Source organism: Cryptotermes secundus, unplaced genomic scaffold (genome assembly GCF_002891405.2).
Source record: "Cryptotermes secundus unplaced genomic scaffold, Csec_1.0 scaffold112, whole genome shotgun sequence".
Classification (NCBI taxonomy): Eukaryota; Metazoa; Arthropoda; class Insecta; order Blattodea; family Kalotermitidae; genus Cryptotermes; species Cryptotermes secundus.
This window is the reverse complement of record NW_019718271.1, coordinates 2049125-2061634: the sequence shown is the minus strand read 5'-3', so window position 1 is coordinate 2061634 and position 12510 is coordinate 2049125. Positions and strand designations below refer to the sequence as shown.

At 43.7% G+C, this 12510-nt stretch overlaps 1 protein-coding gene across 11 annotated transcripts in view; it reads right to left on the bottom strand.

Annotated features, from left to right (window-relative positions):
* Positions 1-12510, bottom strand: part of LOC111872121 (nuclear factor 1 X-type) — a 636309-nt gene that overhangs the window by 91374 nt on the left and 532425 nt on the right. For 10 of the 11 annotated variants that reach the window (XM_023866148.2, XM_023866057.2, XM_023865735.2 and 7 more), the window contains one exon: positions 8082-8138. The exons of the other annotated variant lie outside the window; for it this stretch is intronic. In XM_023866148.2, the coding sequence (XP_023721916.1) occupies positions 8082-8138 (57 nt within the window). The remainder of the gene's footprint in view (positions 1-8081; positions 8139-12510) is intronic. 11 annotated transcript variants of the gene reach the window in all.

The window sequence follows — 12510 nt, the reverse complement described above, 5'->3', positions numbered from 1 at the left end:
CCCATTCTATCGCTCTAAGATCCATTTCAATATTGTCGTCCTACCTACGCCTTGGTCTTCCCAGTGGTCTCTTTCCTTCTGGCTTTCCCACCAATATCCTATATGCATTTCTCTTCTTTCCCATTCGTGCTGCATGACCCGCCCATCTCATCCTCCTTCACTTGATAATCATAATTATACTTGAATATTTAATTAGTTAGTTCCCTTAATAAACTCAAGTAAGAATGGAAGAAAAGCACTTTAGTGCTTTTCAATTCTTTTAAATCGGGAGGTCTGTATTTCGAGATCAACTTTCTTGATCGAGGTCTCTCGTGGTTTTTCTCAGTCCCTCGAGGCAAATACTGGAATAATAGCTCCGAATGATACATGGCCGATTCCATCCAGGTCTACCGCACTTCATGATTATCACCTCTTATTGATATTTGAGCACCTAAAGAAAGGGTTCTTATATAAATTCGAAAGGAAAAGTATCACATATGGCTTTGAGAGGTGTAGGACGAATACTGCGAGAGTAGGCCGGTGTCCATACTTCATACTCTGTCAGTCAGCATGCAAATTGCTCCTTCCAGGTGAGGGACATAAAATATTCTCTTGTTTAGGACTGACATTTCTGGGCGTAGACTCAGAACTAGCCAGCTCTTTACGAAGAGCACTTCAAGAGAATTTATATACAATGGACCACATGTTTGTTCTCTCTCTCTGTCTCTCACACAATAAAGACCGGTCCACAATGCCACGTGCGTTGCAACACCGATGTCTGTAACATAACCGACAATAAACCCTGAGACAAGCAAAATAAAAGGCAAAGTAGCTGTAATGTAAAGTTTGAACCTAATTACCTACATTTAGTATTTCAGTATAACAGTTCTGCGTGGTTGCTTCAAATATTGCACTCATATAAAGCAGAGATTCGCAGTATAACGACTGGCTACAGGCTAGATGACCGAGCGGTCGGAGTTCGAGTCCCGGTAGGGTCAAGAATGTTCTCTTTTCCACGTCGTCGAGACCGGCTCTGGGGTCCACCCAGCCTTCTACCCAATGGGAACCGGGGGTTCCTTCCCCTGGGGTAAAGCGGCCGGGGTGTGAAGCTGACCATTCACCTCCAGCCAGCGCTGAGGTCAAGAAACGTGGATCTATACATCCACTCCCCATACGCCTTCATGGCGTAGTGATTAATTAAGCACAGGGACAACTTTACCTTTTCTTCTATAATGCAGAGTTTCTCTCATGAGATATATATACTTTTTTATAGTTCGACAGATATGTACAATGGTCTCCTACATAACACTTGATGAAAATGAAAACAATGTTCCTCGAACCTTACGAGGACACAGCATAAACACTTCCTTCGCTTCGATAATATTTAGAGAGTTAATTCATGGATGTGGGGCAAACGGTAGCGTACTTGGTTGAGGCACTATGCTACAAGTAGAAAGGTCGCGGGTTTTATTTCCGATGAGCTCACTGTATTTTTCAATTGACCTAATCCTTCCAGCCGCACTGTGGCCCTCGGGTCGACTCAGTTTCTAACAGAAATGAGTACCAGGAAACTTCCTGGGAATAAAGGGTGGCCGGTCCGTATGGCTGACAACCTCATCGCCATCTGTGAGCTGTCTAGAAAATGTGGGAGCCTCGACGTCTCACAACACTATGGGCCTTCATGGCCTGTTAAGGTTCGGCCACACAAAGCGCTACGCTATGTACGCTATGTTCGCTACGTACGCTACGTACGCTGTGTACACTATGCGACGCAGCTAACATAGGGAACAGAGCGTACGTAGCGTACGGAAGTCTGTGTGGCCAGAGACATTGGCAATAAAGGGAGATATTTCTCTGTTCGTGTAGCGTACGTAGCGTGCGTAGCGCTCTGTGTGGCCGAACCTTTACAGGGACAGTTTTACCTTTAAGGATGTGCGCAGAAACGTTGGCAGGCTTATAAAGAACATCCAGTTCTGCTGTCATCTGTGTTGTAGTAGTTCTGTGATATCTCGCTCTCTCTGTCAGTCTTGATTTTCATCCACTGTTCCTCTTCGCTGATGCTGTCCTCCCAAGATTCGTGTATGCCGACATAGCCTTAGAAACAGTCGCTCTCGACAGACTTAAGAAAGTGGCAGTGTCTGTCACAGAAGCTCAGCTAAACGCGCACCAACACTCTGTCCTTGTTCGAAATTGGACAAGTCGCCCATTTTCCGATTCCTCCATACGCACTGTCACAATAATCACTAATGCACTTACATAAGCACTACCGAGTGTAAATAAACGGAAGAAAATAGGCCGCGCCATAGCTCAAGCGGTTAGTCGCTGGCTTCCCACCGCGGCGGCCCGGCTTCGATCCCGGGGTCTGGTCAAGTGGGATTTGTGGTGAACAAAGTAGCGCGGGGGCGGGTGCTCTCCGAGTACTTCGGTTTCCCGTACCAATCTTCATTCCACCAAATTCTCCATCATCATAATCACACGGGGCAGGTACAATAGGCCAATCAGTGGCCGCCGAGGTGAGTAGACCCAGTTGGAATCCACCCCCACTAAGAGAAACGGAAGAACATTCAGTGTTGCCAACTGACGTTCTTTCAATGTAGCCAACACAATTTTTATTCCTCAATTTCTTAGTGTTTCCTTTATTTTGCCCACCCACTGTACATTTAAACTGGAGTAAAGGTTACCGAATGGTTAGAGGTGTAAGAATGTATCAGAGTTTTGTCTGCAGATGTTTCTAAACTTAAACGGGAACGGATGTCAAGGTGTGACAGATACCACCCGTCGCTCGCGACTATGTGACTCCTTACATAGAAGGTAACAACCTTGGATGTGCCCCGTTGCTCCGCAGAGTGGACTCGGCTACAGAACTGCTACTCTCCCCGTGCAAGCCTTCATATGCTTCCGTAACATCACATAAACTGCTATCTCCTGACATTTGGCACCGTGTAGCCTGGTAGACGTCTGCTAGTATTTCGGAGAAACTTGCTGCTTATATTTCCTTAAGGCAGAAGAACCGACTTTAGTCCCTGAAGACGGAGGCAGTAAGAAACGCTAGTAACCATCTGTCAGACTGCACGGTGTCACATACAAGACCGGGTCAGCCTTAATATTCGTCGTCGAGAGAACCTCAGATCTCATATTTTCTTCTTCTTCTTTACCATACACGTCAAATCTTCAAGTTAATTTTGAACCATTTAATTTGTTTTACCGTAAAGGTATAGTTGCCCCTGTGCCGAACTAATTAAGCACTACGACATGAATGCGTATGGGGGAGTGGATGTATAGATCCACATTTTCTTGACCTCGGCAATAGTTATAGATGCGTGGTCAGCTTCACGCCTCTGCCACTTTACCCCGAGGACAGATCCCCCGGTAGCCATTGAATAGGAAGTTGGGTGGACCCCAGAGCGGTCTGGACGACGTAGAGAACAGAAAATTGTTGACCCTACTGAGACTCGAACCCCGACCCCTTCGTCGTCCAGCCCGTGGCGAGTGGCTATACCGACTGAGCTACACTACTACACCAAAATATCGTACAACTGTCACAAGCTATACACGTGTCTCTTTGAATCTGTCCATTAATGCTCAGCACATCATTCTATGTCATCGTTCATCGTTCGCGGATTTCGTATACCCTGAAGACGGAAGTGATATATTCCTCCGAAACGTCGGTTAAAATATTTACACGGCGCCACATCCCAGAAGACGGAATTCTTCACATACCACGCCGGTATCCACTGTATAATACGAAGTAAATTACCGTTGCTCAACTGTGACTTGGCATTTTTCATTTTTAACAGTCGAAACGACGTAAACGGACGTAAACTTCAAACTGTTACCAATCTCACATACTGATTGAAGGCAGCTGAGAAGGAATTAATTCTCAATAGCATTCAAAATCCCTGATGACGCGTAGATACATTTTAGTAATATCAAATTGGTTTATAAACTTCGGTAATCTTGTACTAAAATTAGACCTACATATCGTAAAATTGATTTGGTTGCAAATAATTCGCGGTAGCCGAGCGGTATAAGGCATGAACTGTCTTCGCTCGCTCTGAAGTCGGGATCGTGGGTTCGAATCTTACACAATGCATGGATGTTTGGTATGTGTACGTGTTGTCCTGTGTTTAGATAGAGGCCTTGCGACGGGCTTATCAATATTTAAATAAAACCAGGAGTGCATAATGTCAAATCCACAATAATTGTATTCGTATTAATATACCAGTCACAAATTTTAGGGCACGCGGTAGCGTAGTTGGTTGAGGCATTATGCTACAAGCCGAAACGTCGCAGGTTCGGGTCCCGATTAGGTGGATTTTTGCAATTGACCTAATCCTTCCAGCCGCACTATGGCCCTGGGGTCGACTCAGCCTCTAACAGAAATGAGTACCAGGAATCTTTCTGGAGGGTAAAGGGTGACCGGCGCATAAGGCTCACAACCTTACCTCCATCTGTGAGTCGATTGTCTATAGAAAATGTGTGAGCCTCGACGTCTCACAACCCTATGGGCCTCCACGGCCTGCTACGGGGATAGCCTTACATTTTATCTAACAAAAACATTGTTGGTTGTCTCGAGATCTTCACATCTGACATTCTATAAATTTGGATCGGCGCATCCTTAATAAGATAATCCTTCGTACGAGTATTGTAAATCCCTCTTTCAGTATTGACGAGGCCCGTGCAGTTTCAGAACTAATACATCTTTGCTTAACTTATTTTTTATCCGCTGACAGGAAGAGGTGCAAGATAAACGTGCCGTGTGCAGCACATCCACATGCAGAACATGACCATGTTCTTTTCACTAAATTTGGGGACACGAAAATCCTGATGATTCTCCTAAGGGCTGTGATAATATTTCAGTTAGTATAGCCCTACAGCTATTATTTTGACCACTGGCCATTGTTCCACTCTCCCTTTCATATAATTAATTGTTAAAAGGAAACGTTATCCCTGTAACAGGCCGTGGTGGCCCATAGGCTTTTGAGGCGTCGAGGATCCCACATTTTCTAGATAATCGCTTCACAGATGGCGGTAAGGCTGTCAGTCTTAAGCGCCGGCAGCCTTTTATACCAATGAAGATTCCTGGCAGTCATTTCTGTTACAGAGTGAGTCGAACCCAGTGCCGTAGTGCGGCTGGAAGGATTAGGTCAACTGGAATATAAAATGACCTCATCGGAAATCGAACCCGCGAATTTCTGGCTTGCAGCGTAGTCTCTCATTCAACTACTCTACTAAGTATATTGTCTCGTGTAGGGGTGACTTTTGGTTTTGGATAGGTCGATTGGATTTATTGCACCTTATAAATTCACAGAGTTCGGGGTTACAGGTAATACAGAGCTACCGCTATTCTACACACTTCCCAGTTTACCGTGGTACACGCACTAGAATTCTCCGCCTTCACTAGTCGTATCCTGGCAACGGATTTATCACAGTCTCACTGTAACTTCAACTCGCCCATGAAGTCTTTATGGCACAGTCTAATGCCTTTCTTCTCTGCCATTTTCGACTGCCATCTCCAGAACTCGAACTATTTCTAATTCTAACTGCGTAAGATCCTCGTTATATAGCCTTGGAGCACACTCCATGGAAAACACCGTTTTGTGTTATTAATCAGCTCAGCTGCCTTGCAGTAGACGTCCTATTGTAGCGTGCGCGTGTGTTGCGGGAATGTGTTTACCGACCTGTTGCCTAGCAATTGGCATACACGTCACAATATTAATTATACTGACATACTCTTTATATTAAGGTTTATTACGAAATAAGTGGCGACTTGAGGCGGGTTCAACTTCATACTTTCTACTTTCTCCACCTTAAATATTATTAACATGGCGATTACCATGAAAGAGTCCGTATGAATTAAATCCATGCGTTTTATATGTCTCGCTATTCCACTGCTGATAATTTCATCAAGGCAACGTTATTGTATTAACAGTGCAAACGGGGAAGCTCATTATAAAATTTTCTATATACGAAGTGTGTGTCTATAAGGAATGTAAACTCATAACGTGTCCTTCCTGGCTTCCCGCTGCGCTCAAGAGACTGCGCACTGCAACGCCGCAATAAATCTGTACAAGGCATACAAGTCATGAAGCACACAGCGGCGCCAGACAGCCCGCAGGGAAGAAAGACTGAAGTCTCGAATTAAATACAGCAGCATATCGCACCAGGTGCGGCTCGACGCCTCCCATTGGTGCTTCGAGACTTCAAGGTTCATTCATTCTGCTTTCATCGAGTCTTGGCTTATTCTACGATTAATTCTCAACTGAAATTGTTATAATGATAATAATAATAAAAACTCAGTGGTTTTTGCCCGCAAGCGAACCAAACCGACCGAGCGACCGCCGCTTATCGGCGAAGTTAGTGCCAACTTAGCGGATAGGCGGTGTCACATGATCAGCTCAACGAATCCCCACGCCTGTTAATTTCGGTTTTCTAGACCGGAGCCGCTATTCCTTGAAATAGCTCCTCAATTATCCTCACGAGGCTGAGTGGACCCCGGTTCTAGTCCCACTACTCAGAAAATCTGGTAGAGCCGGGAATCGAACCCATGAACACTGGATCTGTAGGCAGGAACTCTTAACACTAGACCACAGACGCGGTCTAAATTTCATATTCCCTTCAATTAAATATTATAACAGAATAATGAGAGAACACCCGTGCTAGATAATTTTCCCATCTTCTGCCTGAAAGTCTGTAACAGAATTATGCTTGGATTCGCACTCTAATGGGAGAACCCGGCTGAGGGTGTTTGAGGGCGGCGTGATCACAAGGTCAGACTCTGAACGAGAAAGTAACAAGAGAATGAAAAAATTATGCCACGAGAAGCTTCATAATCACTTTCCATAACTTACAGGCGATCAAGTAAAGGATGAGATGAGTGGAAAGTATAGCACGCACGAGAAAAATCTGCAAAATGTTTACTGGGGAGACTCAACGATAATGTCACATGGAAAACCCAGACGTGGACTGGAGGATACTGAAATGAGGTTCACAGAAAATGTATTTTGTGTAAATCATAATAGGAATTCAAAGACGGAGAAGAGGAATGCATACAGGATCTTGGTGTGAAATCCAGAAGGAAAGATACCATTAGAAATGCCTACTTGTAATGGAAGGATAATATTAAAATGGATCTTAAAAAAATAGGATGTAACGGTATGGACTGCATCCATCTGGCTCAGGATAGAGACAAGTGGAGGGCTCTTGTGATTTCGGCAATGCACTTTTGGGTTCCATAAAATGTTGGGAAATATTTGGCTAGCTGAGCAACTGGCGGTTTCCCAAGAAAGACTCAGGTTAAAGGAGTAGGTTAGTTCAGTGAATAAGTGAAAGGGGAATTCCTTAATTTTGTGGTCAGATTGTGGCATTGACACTATGATAGTGACCTCTGGGTCAGCTGACTCAACTGAAAATCTCTTATCTGTAACATCGTCTGCATTTCAGAAACGCGAAACAAAGGACAGAGGTCTGATGCCATAGAATCGAACCCAGTGAGTAAGGAACGGCAGTGCGGGTATGTGAGGTTGGTACACTTGCTCTTTGTCGGGTAAATCCAATTCATACTCAAATGTTAGTTTTCGAGAATGAACTCGATATCCCTGGTGCAAAGACCGACCTACAAAGCACTATCTTACTTTGTGCAAACTATTATTACANCCTTCAGGGTCTAAAAATAAGCCGGACGAGATATCAGCTTGAAAGCAGGTGGCAAGTTGAGTTTTGGTTGCTATCTGTATACGAGTAGTAATATGATTCCTGATAAAAGAAACCAGTATCAGTGGCGAATTTTTCATATATATATTTTCTTGCAAAGAAAACAATTTGCATTCGAAAATAGCTACAAGCTATAGCCATCTGCTCACGCTGGTTCATCGCTAGTGGATTTCTTATACCCTGAAGATGGAGGTGACACTATCCTCCGAAACGTCGGTTAACACAATATTTACACGGCGCCACATCCCAGAAGACTGCTTTCTTCATTATTAAACTCTGTTTCATGACTACAGTGGAACACAACTTGCAGTGCACCTATGACTCAGACACTCACATACAGACAGACAGACAGACAGACAGACAGACATAATACGAATAATGAAACTTACCTTTTCCTCTCTCGTCCTCTTTCTCGTTATTGTTATCACATATTCCAGTCAAGATCTCTGAAAGACAAGAAACAATGCTCTGTGACGTTCCTCAGTTTTCGTCCGAGGCCCAACAGCTTACAACAAAGCAAATCATAACGTTATACTGCAGCACCTTGTTGCGCGTTGGTTATTAATTAACAAAAATCCGTGATACTCAGTCTTACATGCAACACTCTTTTAAGAAATTCTTTAAAACTTACTTCATATACGAGCCGCGCCATAGCTCAAGCGGTTAGTCGCTGGCTTCCCACCGCGGCGGTCCGGGTCCGATCCCAGGTCTGGTCAAGTGGGATTTGTGGTGGACAAAGTGGCGCTGGGGCAGGTTTTCTCCGAGAACTTCAGTTTCCCCTGCCAATCTTCATTCCACCAACTGCTCCACAATCACCCTCACCTATCATCTGGGGCTGGTACAATAGGCCAGAAGTTGCCGCAGTACAAGGGACTCAGTCCCACCCCACTAGCAATAACAACAATAATACAATACAACATATACACGATGAGTCTTTTAAATCTATTTAAATTGTACATTTTGTTTCGACCGTTACTGCTCATCATCAGGTGTTCTTAAAAAATTGTTCTGTGGAGAATGCTGTGCTTACGTTTTGCGCCTGTAATGTTCGCTGTGTAGTCCCGTCACACATTCGTGTTCTGTAACATGCGTTAATAACCTGCTTTAGTGTTTTGTGTACAGTGTGTTATTGTTCCAAAAATTAGATACACAAAACTATAATTTTGCCTGTGGTTCTGTATGGGTGTCAAACTTGGTCTCTGACATTAAGGGGGGAACACAGATTGAGGTTGTTTGAGAACAGGGTGTTGAGAATATTTGGACCGAAGAGAGATAGTGACACGAGGTTGGAGAAAACTGCATAANGATGAAGTGACAGAAGGTTGGAGAAAACTGCATAATGAGGAGTCTCATAACTTGTACTGTTCTCCAAGTATAATTAGACTGATCAAGTCAAGGACGATGAGGTGGGCAGGGCATGTACAACGAATGGGGGAGAAGAGGAATGCATATAGGATATTGGTGGGAAAGTCAGAAGGAAAGAAATCACTGGGAAGACCAAGACGTAGGTGGGTGGACAATATTATAATGGATCTTAGAGAGAGAGATGATGGGGCAGTATGGATTGGATTGATCTGGCTCAAGATAGGGGGTTAGTGGAGGGATCTTGTGAACACGGTAATGAACCTTTGGGTTCCATAAAATGCTGGAAATTTCTTGAGTAGCTGTACAATTGGCGGCTTTTCAAGAAGGGCTCAGCTCCATGACAGTGAGTGTGTTATTGTTCTGGACGATTATTTGTGTACTCCGTTGTGCTGGCGGTTTCCTCCTGCTGCGCTGCGTGTTTAAACTAGGTGTCATGGGACTACGTACACATCGAACATTAGAAGCGCAAAACCCATGCACAACGATCCCCATAAACAGTTGAGAACACCTGATAATGAAGATTGACGGTCGAAACATGTAGTGTACAAAGTGATTTTTAAATAGTTTTAAAAAACTGACTGTGTATATGCAGTAACTTAAAAAAAATTTAAAAAAGTGTTATGTGTAAGACGGAATATCAGAGATATTTGTTAATTAATAAAGCAAATCATTTAATTCTTTACGGGTTTAATTAATATTTTGACAATTTACAGCTTCCTTAACAATTAGACCTAATTTAACTCGGTGCGTTTACTGAATTCTGCAGTTCTTAACGTACATAAAAATTAGATTTGTTAACAAAAGAATAAATTTTTCAAATTCGACTCACGTTCCAACTGTACCAAGAGATGAGTTCAGACCCTTAAAGATGAGAGATGGAGCCCAGGCTAGTTACATACATGGGGTCCCCACCCCATATAATGCTACAAATTATATAAAAATACACATCTTAATATTATAAAAATGTATTCCTTAATAATCCCCACGAAAGGTAAACTGAAAATAACGGAAGACAATGCAAACGAGTCTCTATGAGAGGTCAAGAATTATGTGAGTAATTCAATTAAACGGAACCCACAGATTCTTGACTGCTTACAACGATTTTTATTTAAATAAGAACATATTTCGCGGACCCTCAACCAAAGGACTGGGTCAAATGGCCCTGCTGCTCCTCCAGTTGGGCCCTGGGTGAGTCTGTAATATTATATTATACATATAAATGTCGTGTCAGGGGTACCGCAGTCGGTATACCTAGTGCCTACGGGCTGGACGACTGAGCGGTCGGAGTTCGAGTCCCGGTGCGTTCAATAATTTTCTCTTCTCCAAGTCGTCCAGACCGGCTCTGGGGACCACCCAGACTCCTATCCACTGAGTACCGGGGGCTAATTAACTGACGGTAAATTGGCCAGGATGTTAAGCTGACCACTTACGTCCAACTAGTACCGAGGATATATACATCTACTCCCCCATACGCCTTCATGGCGTCGTGCTTAATTGAATAAGCACAGGGATAACTTTACCTTTTTTATCTCCCGAAATATCGAAACCTCACATACAACAAATTTTGAAATAATAATACACACCAGAAATTAAAAAAATCTGTATGAAGAGCTATTTCGAAGAAACAGCGTCTCCGGTCTAGAATACCGAGATTAACTGTCGTGGGTATGTGTTGCCCTGACCACGCGACACCCTCTATCCGCAAGAACTGGCACTAACTTCGCCGACAAGCGACGGTCGCTCGGTCGGTATAGTTCGCTTGCAGGCTATAGCCATAGAGTTTTTTTATTCGTTCTTCTCTTCCTTATTACAGAGGTTATCAAAGCGGTCACCGTAATCTGGAGGAACTGGTCAAAATTTGGACTAACCTTACAGTTAGTACAACACCTGTAATTTACAAGTCACTCGAATCATACACATAAATGGAAGTATGGACCAGCCGTTCACACATTGGTAATGCGACTACGGGAAGTGTTACGGGTTGTATTTCTGAGGAGAGCCGAGAATTGACATCACGTATACCCACGTTTCCCGCTCGTTGGTGTCTCCACCTTAACGTGGTGACGGGGTTTGAGTATGCCAAGGACCCTGAGAGCTATACCAGCGGTAGCGTAACTACTGGCAGGGCCTCCCTTGCTGGACAGGTCAAAGGGTAGGCATCAGACGAAGAGAGACACCAAAAACCAAAAACTGATGCCGGAAGCAGCGTCATCAGCAGCGACTTGAAGCACAGAGCAAATGATGCTCGAGATGGTTCAAGTTCGTATAGCAACAGGCGTGACAAGTGGTTTGAACGGCTGTTGTACTGCGATGTGGAAAGCAAATGGAAAAACTACCACATTATCACTTTTCCTGGATGTTTCCTCTGGAGACAAAACAAACCGGAGGGGCAGACAGAAGTGCCCAGAAGTCGAGGAAGAAGACGGAAGAAGATATTTTAACTGAAGGAGAAAGCTTGAGATCGCATTAAGTGGAGGAACTGTTTTGGAAGAGACTGTGGACCTGTCGTCTGACAGATTACTGATGAATGAATGAATGAATACCCACGTTTATTAGATAACTGAGGTCAACGGCCCAGCCCCGAAATTTAATATCACAGTAATTGATTAATTTTCTGGTTTCAAGCGGTATGAATTTGATGAGCAGTTAGTTTGCTATTCGGCAGGAAAGTAGTGTCAACAATAGTTAATAAAATCAGGTGGCTAAGACCCTTCAGTGTTATGGTATGACAGTAGTTAAGTTACCCCAAAGAAGTGCATGATTGCTCGTAACAGTCGGGAGATACTACTAATTATTCTACATATGTCATCTAGGTTGGAGAGCGGGAATTCGCTTTATCAACTCTCGAACAGAATTGCAGTACCCAGTGTTGGCACTGATCTCCAAAGATTCCGCCACAACACGTACGAGATCGACAATGTTTCGATATTTCAGCTGAAATACAGTGCGTTCAGTTAAGGAGGAAACTTCGCAACACCGCTGACCCGTCCCAACATTCCTCACAGATCGCTGCTGTAACTGCTGATAGCAGAATGAGTCATTAGCGCTGATTAACGCGCGCCGTTACAGTTACAGCAGCAATCTGTGAGGAATGTTGGGCACGGTCAACGGTGTTGCGAAGTTTCCTCCTTGATTGAACGCCTTGTACATTTTAAAGCATCACTCGGTCCACTTAAACGAGATGTTTATATTCGTTCTGCCTGTGGTACAGTTTCATGGCGAATGCAGCAACTGTCAGGGTTTTCCAAAATGTGCATTGTTGACGCGATTGAATTTACTTTAGTTCGCTTTTGGGCAAGACTCTAGCAGTTACTTGTCACATGGATATCTGGAAAGATTTTAGGAGCGTTGTTTTTTGGCCTACATTGTTTTAAGTGTAAACAGCGATCACGTTTTCCCAATATTAAATGCTTTTGGTTGCCTATCATGAAGGAAAACACTTTATATATTGAA